General features: G+C 35.3%; 1 protein-coding gene across 1 annotated transcript; it reads right to left on the bottom strand.

The window, feature by feature from the left end:
- Positions 1-7,504: 7,504 nt before the first annotated feature.
- LOC141331904 (inactive serine protease PAMR1-like) lies at positions 7,505-18,851 on the bottom strand. The gene is made up of 10 exons (XM_073836947.1): positions 18,680-18,851; positions 18,333-18,458; positions 18,113-18,227; positions 17,767-17,984; positions 14,904-15,092; positions 14,432-14,623; positions 12,845-12,911; positions 12,533-12,762; positions 11,294-11,661; positions 7,505-8,516 (listed from the first exon to the last, which is right to left on the bottom strand). The coding sequence occupies exons 1-10, from the start codon at positions 18,807-18,809 to the stop codon at positions 7,938-7,940; spliced, it is 2,214 nt and encodes a 737-aa protein (XP_073693048.1). The 5' UTR covers positions 18,810-18,851; the 3' UTR covers positions 7,505-7,937.
- Positions 18,852-26,311: the final 7,460 nt, after the last annotated feature.

The following is a 26,311-nucleotide window of genomic DNA, read 5'->3' as shown; positions in this document are numbered from 1 at the left end:
TCGGTCCAGGTCATTAGAAATGTCAGTCAAATCTCCAAGCACCAGGTGAACAGCGATGTACTAAGTGATTGCTCTAATGCAATCAGCAACACTTCCTTGCAAGATCAATGAAAATGCCGGATAGGAGATTCCATGCACAATCCTCTATCTTCGAATTGATCTTATCCCACCATTAGTACTAGAGAAATGGGCAAAGAGGTGCTGCTCAGGGCTCCGTGGGGCAACACGGAGGAGGAGTCTAGCACCCAGATTATGTGTAAGTAGCAGTTAATATGCTTGAGACTCCTTGTCCTCTCTCTCTCACCTCCTTGTTTCACCTCCTCCATCTCACTCCCCAGGTCTGATCTTCTCTAATGAGCTCTGATGTGAATGAATGGAATCAAAGAGTGATACATGGCAATACATACCTATAACTTTAATGCAGAATAGATTCAAAGTCTGCAAACAAAACAAGATGATTAGTCGTACTGTGTGTGTGATTATTTACAAGTAAGACCATGGCAAAAATGTGGTATAAATTTATATGAACTGCTTGGTTCTTTCCATAAAGACATTAAAGCCTAAACTTTGCATTATTTAAAGAAAAACAATCTTGACCTGTGTTGACCTTTAAGTTCCATGTAGATTCAGGCTTAACATGACAGAAATAAACAGGGGCTTCTCATCACTTCTAAGCACAGACACTATCAGATCAAACAATTAGTAGTGCATGAGAACAGTAAGCTCTGAGAGCCTCAAACTTCTGGTTGCTTATAGATTTTCCTTATAAATGTGACCCTGGATCACAAAACCAATATTAAGGGCCAATTTATTTTTCATTGAGATTTATACATAATATGAAAGCTGAATAAATAAGTTTTCTATCGATGTATGGTTTGTTAGGACAATATCTGGCAGAGAAACAACTATTTAAAAAACTGGAATCCGAGGGTGCAAAAAAAAAAAAAAAGAAATATTGAGAAAATCGCCTTTAAATTTGTCCAATGAAGTTCTTAGCAATGCATATTACTAAATAAAAATTAGTTTTTTATATATTTATGGAAGGAAATTGACAAAATATTTTAATGGACCATGATCTTTACTTAATATCCTAATGGTTTTTGGCATTACAGAAAAATTTATTATTTTGACCGGTACAAAATGTATTTTTGGCTATTGCTACAAATATAGCTGTGTTATTCATGACTGCAACTTAAAACTTAAAAACTTAAAAAAAAAAAGTTTAGCAGCTGCCTTAAGATTGTAAGTTAAATCAACTTAAGTCATTTAAACAAGTTATATCAACTCATTTTTATTGTAATAAGTTAAAATGACTTGTAGTTTTAAGCTGATTTAACTTAAAAACTTAAGGCAGCTGTTGATTTCAGGTTTTTAAGTTGAATCTGGTGAAAACTTTTTACAGTGTGGTTTTGTAATTTTAACTATAAAAATGCGACAGTAAAAACCTGTTAATGCTAAGTTCCAGTACTATGTACCTTGAAAAACCATAATAGCTCTTACACTTGTAATACTGTGTATTTTACAGTATAATACTGTTAACTGTGCATTTTTGGAAGTAAAAATGAAAAATACAGTGAAAACCGTAAAGTAGCATTCCCAGAATTCCCTGTGTTTCCTAATATGTTATCATTATGTATATTTGGGTATATTCTATATATTCATATATATATATCTCAGCTTATGGCAAAAACTACTAAAGTTTGCTTCAGCATGTCGCTTTGTATTTACCACCGATGGTAGCAGCGGGGCCTTGCTAATTCAGCAGAAAAGGACTGTTAGATTTACCAGTTTTTGAACCGGTTAACCAGGTTTTTACCTGTAATATTATAGTTATTTTGGTTATTTGCAAACAAGTTGACATTTTCTGTATTTTTACAGAATTACTCTACAATATATTATTCTAAAAAATGATGACTAAATACATAAGACATTAAAAGTTTGTTCTTTAAAACTTAAAAAAAAACTGGCACTGCTTTAATCTGTTTGTAGTGAGTCTGCAAGTCCCACCAGAGTGTGAAACACTCATTTCATGCAAGTGGAGAGGCTGGACCTAGGCCACATGCAAGGAGTGTGCACAGGCACATGGTCTCACATCTGCTGTCTGCCCCCCACCTGTGTTGCACCACGGTGAATGCTGTCCAACACACTCTTCAAGCTCATCCACCTGACTCCAGTCTCCATGCTTAGCAGGCAGGTGTCTATAATTAACTAATCTGTTCCAAACCTCTCTAATCCCTCATACATAGACATTCACACACACATACACTCTCAGGTGAAAGTACTGCATGTACACAGTGTCACTTTTAAAACCTCACATACATGCATTATATTATACAGGTAAATTACTATGCATAATTGCATTGCAAAACTAAGGGTTTCAAATTACCTTGATTATGTTGTCTTGTGTTGGTGTGCAGTGATAGACGCCTCTAGGAATCTGAAACTGATATTGAATTACATGATTAACAAATAATCTATTGGCAAAATCAGATTTTCCCTGAATATGTTATGTGGCAGATGGCACTGCCCATTAGGAAAGGTTAACTACAATTACTACAGCTCTCAAGGGTCATGCAGCTTGATTAAGTAACTGCAGCATGTGGTGCATCACATGTGTGATGTCTGCGTGTTGTCCACCTGATGCGGATATTTGACTTAAGGTACAACAAAACGTGCACAGCACCTTAAAATTAAAAAAGATAAAAGTTAACCCTTAAATGCATGACTGTTTCGCCAATCACTATTACATTTTTGGGTCTTTAGCGACCCAGACATATATATCAAGCACGGATGGATCTCTAACTGCTGCAATAGCAAAAAACTCTCTTGATATTTTAAGAGCCATTACAGAAGAATAAAACAGAGCATATTTTGTCACGTTTTGAACGTTAAAAGGGTTCAATTTACATTCAGCATCTGGCTCATATTCACGATCTCAACCATATTTGCATTCAAAACTATGACTTTCAATGACTGCAAAATCATTGTTTTGATGACAGCGATATTTTATTGCGTACAGTAATTGCTCTGCAGTAAATCCATTCAAATCAATTCAAATTTTGCTGATGATATTCTTTTGTTTTATGCCTGCGATAGTTAAGAGTGAAACATGACGTCATTATTGTCTATTAAACAGTGCCACCTCGATGACTAAAGGTAAATTGCATGTAATTAGTCATCAGATATTTACATATTTTTGCGCACAAAAAATATACATACATTATTACACACCTAGGGTCTCTAGCGGCCCTACACACAAAATTTTTTTTCAGATTTTTAATCTGAAAATTAATCAGAAAACAGACATTCTTTTATATTTTATTATTTTTTCCTTGTTTTATTGTTCATAATGAATAGAATGGGGAATATTAAGAAAGCTGATGCCAAACTTACAAAAAATTAAGGAGGGACAGGGTAGTAAATGACGTCCCGGGTCGCTAAAGACCCGAGGTATGCATTTAAGGGTTAATAATGGATATAAAAAAAAATGCATGAATTCATTTTATTTTGTTAAAAAAATCATTTAAACTATATTTTAAAATATATTAATAGTAAATTATGCATAATTACATACCTTAAACCAAACTCTATTCCTAACTGTAAACCTATAAGTAGGCCCAAAAATGGACATTCTGTCATTAATTACTCACCCTCATGTTGTTCCAAACCATAAGACATTTGTTCATCTTTGGAACACAAATTTTTGATGAAATCTGAAAGCTTTTTGACCCTGCATAGACAGCAACGCAACTACCACTTTCAAGGCCTAGAAAGGTAATAAGGACAAAACAAAAATAACAACTTTTTTCAACAATTTCTTCTCTTCCGGGTCTGTCTCCGCAGCACGTTCACAAGCATGCAGTGTGCGCTTTCTTGAACACATGGCGGAAACTGACACGGAAAAGAAGAAATAGTTGAATAAAGTTGTTATTTTTGTTTTCTTTGCACACAAGAAGTATTCTCGTAGCTTCATAAAGTTAAGGTTGAACAACTGATATCATACAGACTATTTTATCAATGTCCTTACTACCCTTCTGGTCTAGTTGCTGTCTATGCAGGGTCAGAAGCTCTCAGATTTCATCAAAAATATCTTAATTTGAGTTCTGAAGTTAAATGAAAGTCTTACTGGTTTGTAACAACGTAAACATTTTCATTTTTGGGTAAAATATCCCTTTAACTTTACTACTTTACAAGACACCTTAAAATAAAATGTAACCACAAAAATTATGATTCAAATAACTGATTCAGGTAATCAAGTCTCCAGTTACATAGGTCAGTTCGACTCATTTAGACTCACCGGATCCAGAGGTGAGCTAATGGTGGATCTTGTATGAAAACAGGCATGTCTGTACCAGCCTCGACAGCATCACTGAAGCCAGTGGTCTGTGTTACTCATGAATCATGCATTAGTGAAAAGTAAATTTCAAAATAAATTTGCCTCACTGAACGAGGACCAAACATGTTGCAAGAAGCCTAAAGCTGAACAAGTGTTACAGGAATATGTGGATGTGATATGTTACTGTTGTATGTTATTTTTTGTACAGTTATTAAAGAAGCAATCTGATTAACTTAAAGGAATAGTTCAGCCACAAATGAAAATTCTGTCATTAATTACTTGTTCCAAACCTGTAAGACCTTCGTTTATCTTCAGAACACAAATTAAGATATCGTTGACGAAATGCGAGAGCGTTCTGGCCCTGCATAGACAGCAATGTAACTGAATTTGTTGACATTTTTTGTACCCACAGCTGGATAAGTTTTGAGTATTGCCTCTACACTCTCAGAAAAAAGATACAAAAGCTGTCACTGGGGTGGAAACCTTGTAAAAGGTACAAATATGGATCTTTTAGGTACTAAAGTGTACACTATAGGCACTAAAATGTACCTCTAAGGTACAAAAATACAGCCTTTAAAAAGGGTACAAATGTGTAGCTTTTGAAAAGGTACTGCCCTAGTGACAGCTTTTGTACTTCTTTTAAGTAAATGACTTTATTGCTATTCACCTTAAACTCTGATACTTTTCTTTATCAATCTTACCTACCCTTTCTTAGGATTTAGGTGCAACCACTCCCACAACCTCCCACAATGCAGTAATTTCACATGTGAAGCTTAGTCAGCATAAATGCATTCTGCAATGTTTGTTATTACTAGAAGAAAGGCTTTAATACATTAACACGCTTTTCACAAGTCTCAGTAAATGCATTTAAAGACTATTTGCAAAATGTGAGTCAACTAAGTACATAAATGAAGCACATGTTTCCAAAAGAGGAAAGACTTTAAACTTGAATTTTCGGATGAAGCACGATATCTCTCTTATTGTTCCTCAGATTAACTTGCAAAAAAGTTAGATAAACAGACAAACCTAGAAACCATAGACATAAACATTCAGCTCTGCCTAGACTTGCCCAACTTCAGGAAACATATCGCTATTAACATCCAACAGTGCACACATGGCCGTCACAAGCTGGCACAGGGCCCAGCGCAGGGTAGGGATTGGGGCCCACCTTGGTCGGTTTGTGAACTTATTGTGGTCCTCCTTGGTCTGTACCAATTGCACCACCCTAAGGATGGCCCCGCACACACACACCCACACCCACACAAACACATGCACAAGCATAAGGTCAGGATTCTACCCTGCAGGTTATAGTAACAGATTAGCTTCTACACCCTCTATTTTCAGACACACAACAACACAGAAGAGCGTAGAAAACAGCGAACAACCACCAGGGATATCCAATCCCATAATGCTACACGTCTTTATTATTACAAACTTTTTTTGGCATCCTAAACAGTTTACATTCAAATGTTAAAAGATTATTCTGTTTTTTTTCTGACATTTATATACTTACAGTTGAGGTCAACAGTTTGCATACACTTTGCAGAATTTGCAAAATGTTAATTATTTTACCAAAATAACAGGGATCAAACAAAATGCATGCTATTTTTTTATTTAGTACTCACCTGAATAGGATAATTTAACAAAAAAGACATTTACATATAGTCCACAGGCGTAAAAAGTTTACATCCCCTTTATTCTTAATACTGTGTTGTTACCTGAATAATCCACATTTGTGTATTTATTTGTTTAGTGGTAGTTGTTCATGAGTCCCTTGTTTGTCCCACTGTTTTTCAGAAAAATCCATCAGGTCCCACAAATTCTTTGGTTTTTCAGCATTTCTGCATATTTGAACACTTTTCAACAATCAATGTATGACTTTGAGATCCATATTTTCACACTGAGGACAACTAAGGGAATCATATGCAACTATTACAGAAGGTTCAAACGCTCACTGATGCTCCAGAAGGAAACACGATGCATTAAAACATGATGCCGGGGGGTGGAAACTTTTTTAATTTGAAGATCATGGTCAATTTAACTTATTTCGTCTTTTCATTTGTGTAGCTTCTGAAGGACAGTACTAAATGAAAAAATATGATATCTAGGCAAAATAAGAAAAATGTACATATCTTCATACTGTTAAAAAGTTTACACCACTGGTTCTTAATGTATTGTTTTTCCTTCTGGAGCATCAGTGAGCATTTGAACCTTTGGTAATAGAGTCCCTCAGTTGTCCTCAGTGTAAAAAGATGGATCTCAAAATCATACAATCATTGTTGGAAAGGGTACAGATATGCAAAAATGCTGAAAAAACGAAGAATTTGTGGGACCTGAAGGATTTTTCTAAACAACAGCAGTCAGTCTAGCTGTTCCAGACAAACAAGGGACTCATGAACAACTATCACTAAACAAAAAAAGCACACATCTGTGGATCATTCAGGTAACAACACAGTATTAAGAATCAAGTGTATTTAAACTTTTGAACAGGGTCATTTTTTATAAATTTAACTATTAATTTCTCTTGTGGACTACATGTAAATGTCTTTTATGTGAAGTATATTAATTAGGTCAGTACTAAAAAAAAATAACGAGCATTTTGTATGATTCCTCTTATTTTGGTAAAATAATGAAAATTTTGCAGATTCTGCAAGGTATATGTAAACGTTTGACCTCAACTGTATATATATTAGGTTTTATATTATTTCTATAATACTTGCATTTTATAATAATTTCTGAAGGATCATGTGACACTGAAAACTGAAGAAATGGCTGCTGAAAATTCAGATTTCCCACCAAAGGAATAAATGACATTCTAATTATTTTAAATAGTAATAATATTATTTCGCAAAATTACTTTTTTCATCGAACAGGTAAGCATAACAGAAAAATAAAACAAACAATCAAACAAAATATCTTACTGACCCAAACTTTTGAACAGTAGTTATAATAGCATCAGTGGTCAACACTAGTTAGGTTGCTGGTTTGATTCCTGTAAGGAATGAGTCATGAGTTATCACCAGTGTGTCCTTAAGGAGGAAACTTAACCTCAGGAAGCCAAAAGAGGGCTGTCCTTGTAAATTTACTGTAATCTTTGGACAAAGCTGATAAAATGGGGGGAAAAGGGAACATTTGTTAATAAAAACACTAAATACAACATTGGGTTTCTAAAAATGTTATTTATTCAAAAGCATTTTGAATAATAAATACACTGTCCCACTTTTTAAGTCAACAAGGGCTGCACTAAAGGCAAGAGTAAATACATATTGATTGTGAAAACGTATGAGCAAATTGGATTGTGAAACATCTTGAAGAGAGAGCAAAGACAAGCTAAGGCCTGCTCACCCAGTGACTGAATTCACATGGAACGCTTCCTCTTCGTTTTACCATGCAAACACATATCCTCATACACACGCAAGGCCATAAACTAGTTGTGAAATCTCAAGTTTTGCATTTTCTCCCATCAATGACCTCTTTTGATTTTGGCCAAAAAAGAAAAACTCATCTCAAAGGACAAATGCAACACGTATCATCTCTATTTTCCCCATTCACATGGAAAATTCCATTCAGACAATCGTGCTTTAATATTTGGTTTAAAGCTCTATGTAATGTTCTTTTCAATCCAGTTCTTAAAGTTTGCTACCCGTGTGTAGACGGTGTACAAATCTGGACTACAGCCCTGCAGATCATATCCGAAGCTCACTAGGCCCAGCAGTTCCCAAGAATGATGAGAATCAGCATCTTCTGATCTGCTGGGGTGAAAAGACTCCAGCCCAAAAGAGGGTTGGGAATCAGCAGAGGGCGAAAGAATAATTCCTCCAGTTTCAGAAGGGCAGATCATGGACATGCTGAGTGGATGTTGCCGTCCACATAGCATGTTGTCACTCATACTGATCGGTACCCCGTACCTTCTAAATTGCCTTTCGCACTTCACCACATCGGCTAATTCAATCAGTCCAGACCGGGTCGCCTTTGAGTCTGTGTCTGCCCTCTGTTGGCCTGCTACGGGCCAGCCAGTGAGGAAGGCCTGCTTTGCAGTGACCTCTCCACCCTGCAGATGCGGCAAGCACACAGGGGACACGTATTCACTGATTCGAGCTTTGTCCGACAGCTTCAATATGGCTAGGTCAGAGTCTAAGACGTGTGGGTCGTAGTTCGGATGGATCAAGATCTGAGCAACCTGTGTGGGAACAGAGATGATGAAAGAGTTGAACTGAAAGAGGCTGGTTGGTTTGAGAGGCAAATAATCCTACAGACTACCTGGCAAAGCCTAATCATAGATTATCGATAAGAATGTGCCTTGAGTTTTAATGCGTATATTTAGGCTGCAGTATCCTCAGTGTGGATTTGGGCTTTCCAAGAAATATAACAATAAATATGTTTGGATTTCACAAACAGATACAGTATATCCATTTTTAAAAATGTTGCATGTTTGAATTACATTGATAATTTAGAGTAACTGAAGTGATTTAACCTAAAGGATTAGTTCACTCCAGAATTAAAATTCTGATAATAATTTAAGAAAATAATTTAATCAGCCCTATGTTATCCGAGATGTTCATGTATTTCTTTTTTTAGTCAAAAAAGAATTAATTCCAGGATTTTTCTCCATATAGTAGACTTCAATGTGGATCAACAGGTCCAAACTGCAGTTTCAATGCAGCTTCAAAAGGCTCTACATGATCCCAGTCGAGGAATAATGATCATATCTTGCAAAACAATTGGTCATTTTCTAACAAAAAAATATAAAATGTATATACTTTTAACCACAAATGCTCATCCCGCACTAGCTCTACATCCACGGCTTCATGCAGTAATGTTGGAAAGGTCATTTGTGACATAGGTGAAAGTATCGACCCAGTGTTTACAAAGCGAACATGCAAAGAAGTTGAAACATCCTTTACAAAAAAAAAGTAAAACAACAATGTCGGATGTTTATGAAGTTGGAGGAGAAAATCAGATGGGGTTTTGCCCTACCCTACCTTTTTAACCCAAAGTACAGATGAAGAACTAACAATGCGTGATCTTTCTAACATGATTACATAATGTCGCGCACACGCATCACAAAACTTGTCCAAGATGAGCATTTGTAGTTAAAAAGAATATAAATTTCAGGGTTCTTACACATTTTCCAAAGTAAAATTCAAGCACTTTCAAGGTGCATTTCAAAATTTTCCAGCACTGTGGTAAATTACATATTCTCATACATGAGTTCTTCATTTTACATCAGATGTTATTGTGCTATTAAATGTGTATTTCACAAATAACAACAAATATCAAGGAATTATTTTTTTTTCACTATTTACAGTGTATCTGCACAATTTTTAAATATCAAGCATTATTAAACACTGTTTCATCAGGCATGAAATGAAAATGCCAAACACACGTTTCTGAGGATAGTCGGTTTCCTTCAGAAACATTCATATAAAGACATCCGTGCCGCGTTTTGACTTTGAAACCTGCAGTATGCATATTTATTCCGTGACATCATTGCCTTTTGAAGTTTAATCCATCCCTATCGCGACTCTCGTCTTTCAGTCCCCAACTGTAAGACCTCTTAAACTTATAATTAAGCCTTTTCTTATACGATTTAATATATTTAAAACTTTTTATGGCCTTAAATTTGATATAACTAAATGGAGGAGTTTTTAAGGACCCACAGGAGCTCTCTACTTTGTAATAGTCCAGTGAAACATTTTGGTAGGCCTACTGGAAAACACAATAGCCCGGGACGTCGGGCTGGCGACTTTGCGAGCCCCAAATTCTCGTTTTAAACATAATTCGTATTTGTCGTTTTCAAGCTAGTCTCAGCCTCAGACGTCACGCCCACGGAACGTTGGCTAAACGTCTGATGCATATGGTACACTTAACTGGAAACACTTCAGGAATGTCGAAGTCATCATCTGATTAGTTGAATTTGACCGGATTTCCGGGACGTTTATTTTCGGTCCGCCGGGAAACAAAGCGCAGACTGATTTACTCGGCGTTTTGCTAAAAGGTGCTTATGCAGACGCCATTGTTGTTATACACATTTGCAACGTTCGGGAACAAATTACTGACTTACTGCTTGTTCTCCGTCTTCTTCGTTATCTTTCAATGCTGGTTATTTCAATGACTGACTTGTTGCACGCCAGTCTGTTGTTGTGGGGGCATTTCCACGCACCGAATCGTGACGCTGAACGAAACGAACTGTGATTGGTTGTTTGACATGTCCATCAAACGGTGTTATGGGCGGGCCTTGGCCAATGAACGCTGCCATGAATTCCAGACCTTCAGCCGTCAGTCTGAAGGTCTGGCTACGCGAGACTATTTTCAAGCCATCGTGGACTGACAACAACCTCCCGGCATGTTTTATCTCCCGCTCTGTTCCATCAGAGGGCGCGCATCAAAAAAGGCCGGCGGATCACGCTACAGCCACACCTGCAGACTCCAGCGGAGCTGTTTTTTTTTTTTTTCTTTTCTTTTACATATTATAAGCCTAACAAAAAATAACTATTTAGTGTGAAAGCGAATTAATATGAAACTGATGCAACTGCATATTCAAGCACTTTCAAGCACTTCATCCAAAATCCAAGCATTTTTCAAACCTTGAAAACACTACATTAAAATTCAAGCATTTTCAAGGAATTCAAGCACCGGTACGAACCCTGAAATTTGTATTTTTTTAGAAAATGACCAATCATTTCGCTAGATAAGACCTTTTTTTTTGTCTGAGATCATGTATAGCCATTTGAAGCTGCATTGAAACTGAAACTGCATTGAAAAGTTTGGACCTTCAACCTGTTGATTTCCTTTGAAGTCCACTATATGGAGAAAAATCCTGGAGTATTTTCCTCAGAAACCTTCATTTCTTTTTTCGGCTGAAGAAAGACATGAGTCAATCATCAGGAAATTTGAATTCTGGAGTAAACTATTCCAAGACATATTTTACTTTCACTGCAGTCTGGAAGCTCTTACCTGTATGTGCTGTACTCTCTTGTTTTCTCTAACATCTTTGAGGTAATGTTTTCCCATCACTACATTTAGATCATCTAAACCAAGCGCTTCAGTCCGTCCGGGCTCCGTCACACAATGAGCGGCCACTACGACCCAGTGCTGGTTGACCAGAGCCCCGCTGCAGACGAGCTGCCATCTCTGGTCCTTCGTAATCCATTCTTTATCTTCTTCTCCCTCATCTTCCTCATCTACAGCAAATGTGTCTCCCCGTCTTTTGGTCCTTGCCATAAAAGGGCTGTCATTGTACAGACGGGTGTATATGGCAGCATGCCATGGCCAGTGAATCTCTGTGAAATTTTGGGGGCTGGCAGCTGGCAATTTACCACATACTGGAAGAGAATCAATGGCAGTTCTGTGAGTGAGTGAGTGAGTGAGTGAGTGAGTGAGTGAGTGAGTGAGTGAGTGAGTGAGTGAGTGAGTGAGTGAGTGAGTGAGTGAGTGAGTGAGTGAGGTCTGGCACAAATGTCTAATTATATTAGATTATTAATAAGTGCTAGCTTTGAAAATAAAATAATTATTACTATCATTAAATAATAATAAAAAAGATCTTAAAAAACATTTTAATATGGGTGTTACCGATTATTGGAATTATAATGTAAGTCTGCTTTGTCGGCCTATAGCTCTCAGGGTTATTAGTGCACAGAATACAGCCAAACCAAAAATTATTCAGACACCAGATCATTTTTTATATTTTTTTACTAATGAGTGCAGGACACTATAGTTGATTTTTGTATGTGAGGATAGCAAAATAGTAAACTGTGACATGTTATACACACAAATTCTTTATACAATGGACTACCAGTAAAATTGATCAAAATCTGTGACCAAAAATTATTCCGACACTTGGACCTGACCATGTTTTTTCTTTAATGGCTAATGCAACCTTTTTACACCACAGACTGAACAGAATTTAGTATTTCTTGGTAATTGGTCAACAAAGTATTGATAGATGTGTAAATATTGTCATAAACAGTTGTCTAAATTTTTGGTTGATTTTAATCCATTACATGCCTTTCTGTCAAAGATCTGACATTATCAAGATTATTTTTATATTTTATTGCCACTTTCTAATAAATAGCGAATAAGCTGGGATAATGTAAGAAATGTTGAAGGTGTCTGAATAGATTTTGGTTTGACTGTATTTGTAAATAAGAAAACAGGATCCACAACATGCTGTAAATGTGTCAGTGCTTCCCCCACCTGGTGAACAGGAGAAATGACGACCACTCCACTTTCCAGTCTTTAGGCATGTGCGGCGTGGACTACCAGAATGCTTGTAAAGCGCTGAAACACACTCATATTCTATGCTGGTGTACACATGGTGGAAAGTTGGTGGCAAGTCTCCAAAAACAGGAAAGGCTTTCTCCAGTGTGTCTGCTTCAGTCCCTCTTTGAATGGATGCCGAGTACAGCTTGTGAACTGGACTTTTCCTAGCATTAACAGGGATAAAATGAGGATCCAACTTTACGAGTTTAATACCACACTGTCACAAAGAAATGTAAAAACGTCTACCTGGAAGGAGGTTGGTTTTTCAAAACCTTCTGCCGCACAAGTTTTGAAACTTTTGGTTCTCTACAAGCTGTAAAACAGATTAGGTGTTCAAATCCACAGTGTGTTTACAATTTGTTTTTTTTATAATTTACCGTTTGCGGAGTTTGAGTGACAGGCGATTTGACCAATCACAACGCAGAATCTTCCATTTTGCAGAAATGAGATCAGATTAACGTTACGTCGGTGGAGTTGAATTTGGAGTGAAAAATGGTGTGTATTGACGTCTTTCCGCAGTTAAAACAAGGTACCTTTTGCTGTAAATTCATGATTAATTTATTCTGTAAATAGTAAAGAGGAACAGATGACCGGTTCACGTGTTGCTTGAACTGAGGCTGAGGCTCTGTCACGATACAATAAAGAGCCACAAAACGGCATTTTGCTTTAAATTCTTAAATAGATTTATATAGATTTCTTGTTTCATACCTAAAGTAATCTGCTCTGTCGGCATGTTGTCAGTTTCCTCTTTGCTACGCGAAGTATTTTTATGTGTGGCATACAGATGAAGTCAAAAGTTTACACCTTGCAGAATCTGCAAAATCTTAATTATTTTGCCAAAATAAGAGGGATCATACAAATTGCATGATGTTTTTTATTTAGTAGTGATCTGAATAAGATATTATAGATATATAACATATAGTCCACAAGACAAAATAATAGATGAATTTATAAAAATGACCCTTTTCAAAAGTTTACATACACTTGATTCTTAGTACTGTATGTTACCTTAATGATCCACAGCTGTGGTTTTGTTTTTTTGTGATAATTGTTCACTAAACAGAAGGTTCAAATGCTCACAGATGCTTCAGAATGAAACAAAAGGCCAGGGGTGGAAACTTTTAAACAGAATGAAGATTATATTTTGCCTAAATATCATTTTTTTTTTATTTAGTGTTGGCCTTTAGAAGCTACTTACATGTTTTCCAGAAGACAAAATAAGTAAAATTTAACCTTATCTTCAAATTCTAAAATTTTTCACTCCCTGACTCTTAATGCATTGTGTTTCCTTCTAGAGCATCAGCGAGTGTTTGAACCTTCTGTAATAGTTGCATATGAGTCCCTCAGTTGTCCTCAGTGTGAAAAGATGGATCTCAAAATCCTAGTGTCATTGTTGGAAAGGACTTAACTACACACAAATGCTCAAAAACCAAAGAATTTGTGGGACCTGAAGGACTTTCTGAAGAACAGTGGGCAGTTTAACTGTTCAGGACAACTATCACTAAATAAAAGAACACAGCTGTGGATCATTCAGGTAACAACACAGCATTAAGAATCAAGTGTATGAAAACTTTTGAACAGGGTCATTTTTATAAATTCAACTATTATTTTCTCTTGTAGACTATATGTTAATGTCTTTTATGTAAAATATCTTATTCAGGTCAGTATTAAATAAAAAATGCAACATGCATTTTTGTATGATCTTTTTTTTTTGGGTTAAATAATTAACATGTTGCAGATTCTGCAACTTTTGACAACTGTAGCAACAGTAACACAGGGGGGGTGAGTCTTTGCGAAGGGTCAATTGGTTTCAAACTTGAAGTAGAGACGTACCTCTGACACACAATGGCTGACTGCCACTCCAGGTCCCATTCTTCTGGCATGTTCTTTTTGAGTCTCCACTGAGAATATATGTATTGTTGCAGAAATATTCAACATATTTTATTCTGCCATCAGAGCTTGAAACCTCAGTGGCGTATCCATTGTGGAGTTGTGGAGGTGGTGGACAGTCTTTTATGATCACTTCTGTAATTCAAATAGTAGAACAGGTCACTAAAATTTTATCCAACAACCTTTTTACTAACAACACAGATTTTTTAGAGCATTGTTTCCATTTAAAATAAATATCTTTTTCATCCAAATGCTGAAAAATCTCAATAAAAGCTGATGTTCTGTGATCTCGCGTTCAAAGAAATATGACTCCCAGGCATACATGCATACCTGACTTTGATTGTAAGCAGCTTTGTCAGTCTCAAAGGGTGTTATACAGAAAGTAGTTGTCATGACTGCATAAGTGTCAGCGTACCCTTTATGCATACAGGAGCACTTCCATTCCAAGTGCCATTGGGAAGGCATGCCCGCTGAGATGCTCCCTTGAGCTTGTATGGTTTATAGCAAAGATACTGAACCGAGGTGAGGATGTCACCTTCCTTGTAGCGCAGGAAGAGATCTCCGTGTGCAGGCTTCTTGGGGGTTGCACAGAAAGGTGCTTGTTCTTGTGAAAGGCAGTAAAATATTATGATGCAATATGTAAGCCTTAAAAATTAAACAACATTTTACGAGTTTTAAAGTAATCTCTCTGTAAGCATGAATGCATGAAGCCCACTCAGCAAGAATGACAAAAAGCTATACAAAGAGGTCCATAAAATTAGAGAAAACATACACCTGCGTTTAGGAAAGGAAGAGAGCTGTGCTTCAGGATTTGATAACCAAGTTATTATAAATGAATGAAACGCAAATAAAATACACTCAAAATGAAAATTAATAAATAATTAATTTACATTAATTTATTAATTAGATAAATAAATAAAGTAAGCTGTATGCTTCAGGATCTGATAACCAAATTATTATAAATCATTTAACTGCTAATAAAATATACTCAAAAATCGAAATTAATTAACTAATTAAATGTACAACAAAAAAATGAAAATACAATTAAAAAAAATTAATTATTTATAATTAAATCAAATAAATAAATGAATTAAATAAATAAATGAATTACAAAGTGAATACAAAAAAATACAATAAATTAATAAAAATGTAAGATAAATTAATAAAGCAAGTTGTATGCTTCATGATCTGCCAACCAAATTATTATAAATAAATAAATTGCTAATAAAATACACTCAAAATTAAATTAATTAATGAATAATTAATAAAGTAAGCTGTATGCTTCAGGATCTGATAACCAAATTATTATAAATCATTGAACTGCTAATAAAATATACTCAAAAATATTAATTAATTAAATGTACTAATAAATAAAATTAATAAAAATACAATAAAAATTAATTAATTATAATTAAATAAAGTAATCAAAATAAATCAAATAAATAAATGAAAATTACAAATAAAATACAAAAAAAATTACAATGTGTAAATAAATAAATAAAAATGTAGGATAAACAAATAAAGCAAATTGTATGCTTCATTTAAATCATTGAACTGCTAATAAAATATACTTAAAAAAATATTAAATAAATACATAATAAATAATTACAAATAAAAAATGTACAAATTAGTGGTGGGCCGTTATCGGCGTTAACGTGCTGCGTTAACGTGAGACTCTTATCGGGCGTTAAAAAAAAATATCGCCGTTAATCTATTCTCAAAGTTGGGTTGGGAGCTGGGTCTAAACTACGCAAGATATGATGACTTTCACCTTGATATTTTAGCGCGGATGACGTATATCTAGTTGAATTGCACTGTAGGGGGCGAGAACGAGTCTTCAACTTCTGTGAAATTACCACATCAAATGAGACGTGCAAACATGGATGCAGTTATGAAGCCGCTTCAGGGCAGGTGAGTTGCTAGACCCTTTTTACTGGGGCACGCGCCCCAGTGAAAATCTGCTGTGCCCCAGTAAAATCTCAAGTTTGAGTTATAATTTACTTTGATAATCCCGAAATAAAGACATTAAACTATATGCAACAACTGAATTGACGCTTCTAAAAGCAACGCAGTTTAATCGAAGACTATGCACGCAGATAGGCTATTCTTTCCCGTGCGCGTCTGTATTTAACGGCAACGTGCACGTCGTGCAGCCTTTTGCGCAGAAGTACTTGGTTACACAAGTTTGTATAGGTTTATGTTGTAAATGCAATTGTCAAGCAGTTTGTGATGCATTTTGGAAACAGGAGATGAGCGCCTGGTCTAATGCGCCACCTGGCCCGTTCTGGAATACTTACTTTTAGTCATTCCTCCATTATTTGGGTAGCACGCATATTCTGATTGCCTTCAGCAGAATTCAAATTAGCCATTTTAATCTAGATTAATCTAGATTAATTCCAAGATTTAATCTAGATTAATCTAGATTAAAAAAATTAATCTATGCCCACCCCTAGTACAAATAAAATTATTTTTATCAGGATCTTATAACCAAATTATTAAAATGATTAAACTGCTAATCTAATATATTAAAATAAAATAATATATAAAATGTACTAATATAAATATAAAAATACAACTGAAATAAAATGCTAATTGATTAACTAAGATGTATGCTTCATGATCTGATAACCAAATTATTAAAATGATTGAACTGCTAATTCAGTATATTAAAATATGTAAATAAATAAAATGCACATAAAAATTACAAAAATACTAAATTAACTGTACTTATAAAAATAAAAATTAAATATTCTTAAATAAATAATCAATTAAAATGTACTAATAAAAATAAATTTAAATAAAACACCAATTAATTAATTAATTAAGCTGTATGCTTCAGGATCTGATAACTAAATTATTATAAATTATTGAACTGCTAATATAATATATACAAAATAAAATAAATAAATGTAAAAATAAAATGATAAATACAATAAATAATGCAATAAAAAACATTAATTAATTAATTAAATGTAAGATAAATTAATAAAGTAAACTGTATGCTTTAGGATCTGATAACTAAATTATTATAAATCATTGAACTGCTAATAAAATATCCTCACAGATAAATAGATAATAAAATATACCTAAAAAATATCAAATAAATGCAAAATTATACAAATAAAACATTTACAAATACATTTACAAATAAAATTATTTTTATCAGGATCTGATAACCAAATTATTATAAATGATTGAACTGCTAATAAAATATACTAAATAAAACCTAAATAAATAATTTATAATAAATAAAGGAAAATAATTGTTTGAGATTGTACCTAAGACTTCCTGGAATGTAGCAAAAAACCCATCATAGTTGTTGTATCCATCAGACACAAAACGAATATGCAGCGAATTTCCAGAACTTCTGATTGGTGAAGGGCTTTCATCCCCACAGTATCTGCCAATCACAGGCGACTTTGGACTGTCTCCATCCCGCACCTCTACATAGTCATATCGACAACTATGGTCAGATTCCAGACTAATAGTTGAGAACCTGAACACATGTGAACATTGAGAGATTGTATTGAGAAAACATTTGCAATATAAGAAATTCTTCAAGCTAATTCAATTGAGAAATGATTAAACTAAGAATTATTATTATCAGCTTTGTAGCATTGATACCTGACTTCCATTGTTGCTCCTCTGCCAACTTGTAGTGTCCATTCACATTTGGCATTGATTGGATAACCTTCTAAAGTCACATGACCATGTGGTCTCTGTATAACTTCTCCACATGCTAAAAAAAATGTGTATCTAAAATTATTTATATATTTGTGACAATAAAAAGCAATTAAGTTAAATGCCATGTATTAAAAGGTGTAGGGAAGATGAAAAGACTCACTGAGACAGTCTCCACCAGACCAGCCACGACGACATGATGTGCAGTACCTGCCTCTGATGTAGAAATCATCCTTGGCCTGCCAGGTGCCATTGTTGCAAGTCTTGCAGTTGTCAAAAATGTTGCAACCTTAGTAGATACAGAAATTATAAGTTTATGAAAACTGCAAATGGCAAGCATAAATAACTAATAGGCAAATGAATTATGCTGAATGCTCATATATTTTTTTTAAAACCTATTTAACACGTGTATGCAATATAAATCCATACTGTGAACTGCTCAAGTTGAAAAAATACACTTGCAGGTTATCTAAAGTTCAGAACTTATAACAAAGTTATGTTCCCTCTTACCCTGGTGAAGGATGCAGGGGTCACACTCATCCAGAACGTTTCGACAGCAGGGTACAGCGTAGCCCACTTTCGTTCCCTGAGATGGGCACTTACATGAAATCTGCTCATACTCACAGCAGGTACGGCACATGGCGTTCCACTGTGGGCCGGGACACTTATCCTCCTGCGACCTATAAACTAAATCAAGCCGACTACAAGTCAGAGACGTAATGCCTTGCATGGTTTTCTAGAATTCATGTGACGTATGTTAAGTGAATAGTGCCTTCTTCAGATAAAGTGTTCCATTTGGTATTTTAGAGGAAAAGTAGGTCAATTTTTCTTCCAATTCAGTCAGGAAAAAAAATCATTATTTTTTACAGTCAGCGAAAGCTGATGTGATGGTTCGTGAAGGAATATTGTGGCAGAGAAATATCAAATGTTACAAAGCTGTAGACAACCATGTCCATCTTTAAAGGGATAGTTCACCCACACTGAAATTTGCTAAAAATGTACTTACCATCAGGCCATCCAAGATGTAAATAAGTTTTTTTTTGTATCAAAACAGAATTGAAATGTAGCATTACATAACTTGCTCACCAACGGTTCCTCTGCAGTGAATGGGTGCCGTCAGAATTAGAGTTTAAACAGCTGATAAAAATATCGATAGAGTGTTTTCATGGCGCATAATCAACCGGCCATATTGGCGGCACTGAACGTAAACAGTGCCACAGAACCAAATGAAACTCGCATATTTAGCTGATTATTACTGCTGAAAATGATTAATTATTGTCATGTTTTGGGCTGTACTAATCGGTCGGACCAGGAAGAACATTTGAAGTACTACAGACTGCCAAAAGTTATAACAAATCATGGAGTGCAAGAAACTGTCTGAGGAACAAAAGGCATTTGTGGTTGGCCAAACTGAACCAGGATTTCCAGGGCAAGAATCTTGACAACATTCGTGTTTGTTCTTATCATTTCCGGTCAGGTAGGTAAAATATTAGGCTGATATCTTAATTAATACTGCTCGTATGTATTTTTACCACCTATTAACTTTAGTTAGGCAAAATATTGCACCCTTTCCTGCTTACTAAATCCTTCTCTATATGATTTAGCAGATTCCACACATTTTTTCTGTGGTTTAGGCCAACACGGTCTCACTCCCAAGTCGTCACATATTGACGTTTGGTCAGGACCCTTTGGCATCACATTTTGACGTACAGGGTACCCCTTCAGCGTCATTTTTGGACGTGCAGGGTCCTCCACTGCTTTAAATAAGAAACCCTTAGCATCAATAAGCTGATGCGAAAGGCACTGTGAATTTTATCGTCATGATTAAATTATATATTGGGTAATAATAATGCCATTATTGCATATGTATTGGGGTGTGATTTTTCAATGCAAACAGTCACAACAGTTTTATTTATATTACACTATTTACACATTTACGAGCACGTAACCCAACCCCTGCCCCTAAACCTAACCATTTGTCAATAAAACACAGATATACAGATCTGGCCATTAAAAATGCGTCTATTTTCACGCGGCAGCCTGCAATTCGGCACGCGAGGCCACGCGTCATGCCGCAGCGGCTTTTTTAGATTTTTTTACAACGTGGTTGCACTTCATACAATATCCACCAGGTGGCGCAAGGAACAACATTCTGTAGCCAAACCCTGCACAAAGAGGGATATTTGGACAGTATTTACGTCTGTATTTCATTCTGTATGTAACGGCAAAGTATTTATAATTTCGTTTCTTTTTTATTAAGGTAATTTAGAAAAAAAAAGTTTGGAGCATTTTTGTTCGTTAAACGTAAGCTTTTTGTTTCTTAAAGACCAAGCGGCAGACAGTGAGTTTACCTACTCTGTTTTTCAATTTGCCTTCTCAAATCACGAATTGGCTAAAATAAAATCCATAGATGTAAAACAAAAGATTTAAATACTAAGAGATATAAATGTGTGCTATTAGGTGCCAATCGTTTGTGCGGAGAGTGCAAAACACATTTTTAGGACATGAAGGATCAAGCTCGATCAGTTACATTTTTTTCAGTGGAAAATATGTAACCACTATTTTTTGTCAGACATGATAAATAAATATGTAGAAAGACTTAAATTACTACTTAACGAAAAAAAACGAGGATTTGAGGAGGACTGTTAACTGCATCATCACTGACTCAGAAAACAGTAGTTTCTAAATAAATAATTAAAATATCTCCTTACTGTTTGACAGTCAAGGTATTTACTTGTTCCAGTGTTTTGTGGCAAGCTTTAAACAAGGAACCCTTCCAAGCTGTGCTGAACGTGCGCTCAATGCTGCTGACAGGACCGTGTTTCCACCAGCGCTGCAAGTTTTTTTTTAATCACCACTGAATGTTAAAACATAATTTTAGCCCGCATTTGATCTTTGACGGATTAAAATGCAGGGCTATACGTCTTAAAAGTGTAACATGGAAATATAATGGATGTACTGCGAAAAAAGTTTTATACTCGACAGTAAGTACGTTTACATGGACAACAATATTCCGATTTTAACGCGATTAAATACTCTGATTAAGAAGTAACCATGTAAAATGATATATTTTAATTAATTTAATCCGACTAAAGTCATATTTTGAGTAAACACAAATCGAATTAAGACAGGTGGAGTATTCCTATTTTAGTCGCATTATGGAAGACATGTACACACCTTAATCACACTATTCCCCTTGTGTAGGATTTTTCGCCATATTTTGTGACAGGATACACAAATGCTGCGCTCCAGGCAGGTTTTTGAGCTCGTAAATCACGTCTTCAAAGAACTTTGTAGCGTTCCAAGCAAGTCACGCCAAGAATTTATTATTTTTATAGTATTAATAATTTGATTGCAACGTTAAATTGTCCTAAATATTACTCTATTTTTCCACCGTGTGCCACTTGCATAAACACCGCACCCCTTTATTGTTGTTTCTTGGGCTAAGTCATGTCAGAACTGGGAACTGGGAGTGCGTCGATCTAGTACGAGTTCACGGGTGGGAATTCACGGTTTTAACTGCCGTTCCAGTGCACTTTCACTGGTAGAAGTTTGGAAAAACACGGGTAACGGGTTGCCTGGAACGCGGCATAACGCTCTCAGTTGGTCGCGCTTTAGTTTCATTTTTATTTATTTATTTGTTTCTTCAACATGGGCTTAATCAAAGCTCATTGTTGATAAATAGTTTGTCTGTTATCATAATGTATTGTTTTATGGAAACGTATTTAACATTCAACCCCCTTTTGTGCATATTTGTTAGTAGGCCTAGTTATTTTAATTTTGTGAACGGGATTTCCGCTATTGTAATGTCTAGGATGCTTTTCACTTTTACTTTTGAATTCATGATCTTGGTTTTGCTTACATATTGGCTACACCTATCAATTTTAAGATTAAAACAAATTCTTAAAAGATGGATTTGTTATTTTTAATTAAACAGCATAACAAAAATAAAATAAAACTAACTTATATAGCATTTATTAACAAAAACTAATAAGACGAGGCACTCCATCACATGCTGTGTTATACGCCGACTAAACAATTTATTACAGGGCGCGCAAACACTGAGCAATCAAAATAATTAATTTAAAAATAACAATAAATAGCAAGTACAAAATTACAAAATACATTATAAAATTCAATATTTTAAAGCCACAGCAAATGAAGATTTACATGTTTGAGAGGTAGCTCGTCTTTTTCATACCATTTATACAATTTTAGATACACTTGATTTTATTGATTTGTGCAAGAGGAGAAATATAAACTATAGTTTAGAGTGTAAAAAAATTATTTGATGTATTATTGTGAGTAGTAGTAGTATTTCCTTTTATTTCATTTTGTGCTGTACATTATGATGTCGCGCTGCCCAATGAAGTTTTTTTTTTTTTTTAATACATAAAAGGAAAGGGAACCATTTAGATTTGGCCTAATGTCAATGTAAGTACTATACCCTAGTATTATAATCCTAATATTAAAAATAATGTCAACAAATAAAGACGTTCTGCTTTCTTGTAATTTGCTTGCTGCTTTCATTTTTACGTCACTGTTTAGATTTTATTCGCTGCTTGCAATGGCGATAACAATACAGTGCATCATTTCTCCCTGTTGAGCGCATTGCTGGACGATGTGTGTCAAATACATCCACGGTGCAATTAAGTACAACAACAGAAAAAGTGACTATAGTCATGCCACTATGTACAGTGGTTGAGGTCTAAAATGTTCTAATATTTGTTAAGTGATCATTTGCTTTACTATTTGTAAATTGTATACAATAAAAATATATTTTGTTCTGTAATTTGCTTGGCCTGACTTGGCTTTCATTAATGAAAAGAAAATGTAGTTGTTGTTATATTTGTCTTGAAAATATCGATATACCAACAACTATATTTTCTATATATTTTCATCTGTGTGCGTGCGTGCGCGTATATAGATAGATAGATAGATAGATAGATAGATAGATAGATAGATAGATAGATAGATAGATAGATAGATAGATAGATAGATAGATAGATAGATGAAAATAGAGAAAATATAGTTCAAGAACAAAATATAGAACAAAATGTGTACACACAAATGTTAATATACACTTTAAAAATATTAAATGATATCTGTTTAAAAAACTGTTTCACATGAAAAATATAATTTTATTGCATGTCGCGGTGTTATGTGTAGTTGAGTCAAAGAAGGCTACAGTTAGCCAGCTCTAGATCAGTGAGTCTCAAGCCACCCCCCTTCCCCTGGTTTGCATTTGTATAGCTCCAGTAATCATTTACATATAAAAGCTACACCGAGGCCAAGGTGACATGAATCATGGGGGGTGTCAGGTGCTAAGCCTTCCACATCAATTTTTGGCAGTTCCCTACAATTATCTGTGCTAACTGCGCATTCCTGTGAACAGCCATTAACCTGAAACTTCTGCGACAATTCACAGTGTCGTTAAATGACGAAAACCACTTTTTTCATGCAGTGTACATCGCAAAACCTCTAGTGTCTTCATGTACTGTATATTGAAGTTTAGACAGTTTGCAAGAATATTTAGTATCACTGGTGTGAAAATGCTGTTAGATGGCGGTGGAGTAAACGGGAGTTGAGACTGGCAGATCCAGCTATTTTAGGCTACTTTGAATTTAAAGTTCAGGTTGCATTGTCCGATAAAAAAAAAATAAAAATGATCAGAACTATCAGCACAGTATATAACACTAATCTGGTTGCACAATAGAAAGAAATATGCAAACACTAGCCATGAGCCGTGTCAATTTCGACACAAAGGGAAGTGGGAACTATTTGTTTTTTTCAGTTATTTTAAAAGTAGCAGTTAATGAGGCGATCAGCGGCAGTATAAAGAGCGAAATGTTTATGAATAGCCGAATGGGGATGGGGGGTGAATGCTGCCTGTTTTGCCTTGTAATCAACATTTTATTGAGACTGTTTTTGGGGGGGTCCAACTGTGTAGCATTCGGTTTAATTGCGGATTCAGCATTCAAATGCATGCCAGGGAAAAGGGGAAAGCTTTCCTCACACGCTCCACCTATGATACACCCTCTTATCACAAAACATTAGTGTCCACACCCCTGACACACTGTACGAATATATACAGTCCATCCATCTGTAAAGTCATCTCAAAATGACCAAAATCAGCAAGCTGCATTCCCAAGACATCAGGGTGATGAGGTCTGCTGGAAGTTCTACTCAAGAAATATCCCGACATCTGAAATCCATTGGTGTACACGCTACATTGAGCACTATCCGGAGACACTACAAAGAAAGATCATCACACAAACGTAATCCTCGCAAAATAACGGAGTAAGTTACCCACTGCATGACGCGAACACAAACACTGGCCTAAATACCGGTTAATGCTAAGTGGTGGTTATGCATAAACTGTCAAATGTTTAACTATTTTCTGTTTTGCCCTTGATTTTAGAGACATTGTCCTATCCATAGAGAATATCACTCATCAGAATGATGAACTGGTGTCATGTTCCGTGAAAAAACAGCTATGGCGTGACAGCGGAGTGGAAATAAGCGAGCGATCCATTCGGAGGATAAGGCAAAAGCTTGGGTGGAAGTATGGGAAAACTCAACATTGTCCCATGATCAGAGACAAAAATAAAGAGTTACGTCTCCAACAAGCCCAAAAATGGATTGCTGAGAAGGAGTCATTTCACGATGTAATTTTCACTGATGAAACAACAGTGGCTTTGGACCGCTTTGCCACCATGTCATTTCGTAGAAGTGGGAGACACGTGTCTAAACCAAAGCCAAAGCACCCGCTAAAAGTTCATGTTTGGGGAGCAATATCCAGACTGGGTCCGGGACCGATTGCAATCTTCGAAGGCATAATGGACCGGTCTTTCTTTGAAAATGCTATTGTAACAGAAACTGCTGCCCCATACATTATGGAAAACTTCGGAGCACATCACCGTTTTTTCCAGGACAATGACCCGAAGCACACTGCTGCAGGCAGACTCATTGCTGAACAGGGTGTAAACTGGGTGAAGACTCCCGCCGAATCCCCCGACATGAATCCCATTGAAATGGTGTGGCATGCTCTGAAAGATTATATTCGAAAAGTAGCAAAACCAACTACAAAGTCTGACTTAATTGATGCCATAAATAAATTCTGGTTTGAGGAACTTACAGCAGTGGCATGCAACAAGTACATAAACAGACTGTTTAAAGTTCTTCCGGCTGTGGTGAAACATCAGGGTGGACATACTGGAATGTAACGATGTATAAAGTTGTTTAAAAATGTCTAAGCATTGGCAAAACTGTAAAATGAAAATAAAATGTACATTAATGATCACTTGAATAAATAAGCTTTTTTAACGTTGTTGTTCAGAATCTGCTGTTATCAAAAACATAAAATAATACTGATAATACTGATAAAAATGCATAAACACGAGTTTAATGCATAAATAAACCTGAGTGAGCATAGTAGCCCGGGATTATCAGAGATAGGTTTATTAATATTTCATTTTGAGTTAAGAAATTATTATATTAATTGTTATAGAAATTAATACAATATTACATAATTATATAGGCGTTGCTGTATATGCCAATGCTGTCTGTGCGCGATTTAGACAGCATTCACAAGTGTATCATGAATAAATATTACATGTATTTCCAATTAAAAAGCCCTACAAGAAACATTTCATGCATCACACACAGTCTTGTCCATTAACTGATCCTCTTTTTTTCCGTATTATTCGTTTATATCCATTATTTTCAACTTCATTTTGATCTCTTTACATAACATTCTGGGCTGCGTTTCGATTAATTTTAGTGCTTAAAAGCGTTTTCATTTTGTGAGCGTTCGTTATTGTTTCACGTGCCTTTCCCAAAAGTGCACTTAACACAATTGCAAATTGCAATTAATATACAAATCATTGAAGAGTGAATTATTCACGTAGTTTCATTTGGAAATAATTTATTGTCACACAGTGAAATAGGCCTACATTCCTTATATTAACTGATAGTATTTTTTTCCGTGTTGGTATTAATATTATTATCATTATCATTATTATTACTATTAGTAATAATATTACTATTAGCCAGTTATTATTGTATATATTTTTAGTTTCGTTTATATTCGTTTCCCCCACCCTTAATTTTGCTCTCTTTACTTAACGTTCATGTAAATGA

The sequence above is a fragment of the Garra rufa genome, chromosome 3 (genome assembly GCF_049309525.1).
Source record: "Garra rufa chromosome 3, GarRuf1.0, whole genome shotgun sequence".
Classification (NCBI taxonomy): Eukaryota; Metazoa; Chordata; class Actinopteri; order Cypriniformes; family Cyprinidae; genus Garra; species Garra rufa.
This window is presented reverse-complemented; position numbering and strand designations above follow the sequence as displayed.

Bases quoted from the DNA above. Each gene is read 5' to 3' on its own strand.
- LOC141331904 (XM_073836947.1), bottom strand. From the start codon at position 18,809: ATGTGCCGTACCTGCTGTGAGTATGAGCAGATTTCATGTAAGTGCCCA. The intron at 18,459-18,679 runs GTAAGAGGGAAC...GTATCTACTAAG, and splicing joins CCCCTGCATCCTTCACCAGG to GTTGCAACATTTTTGACAAC. The intron at 12,912-14,431 runs GTACGTCTCTAC...TCTGTTTTACAG, and splicing joins TCAGCCATTGTGTGTCAGAG to CTTGTAGAGAACCAAAAGTT.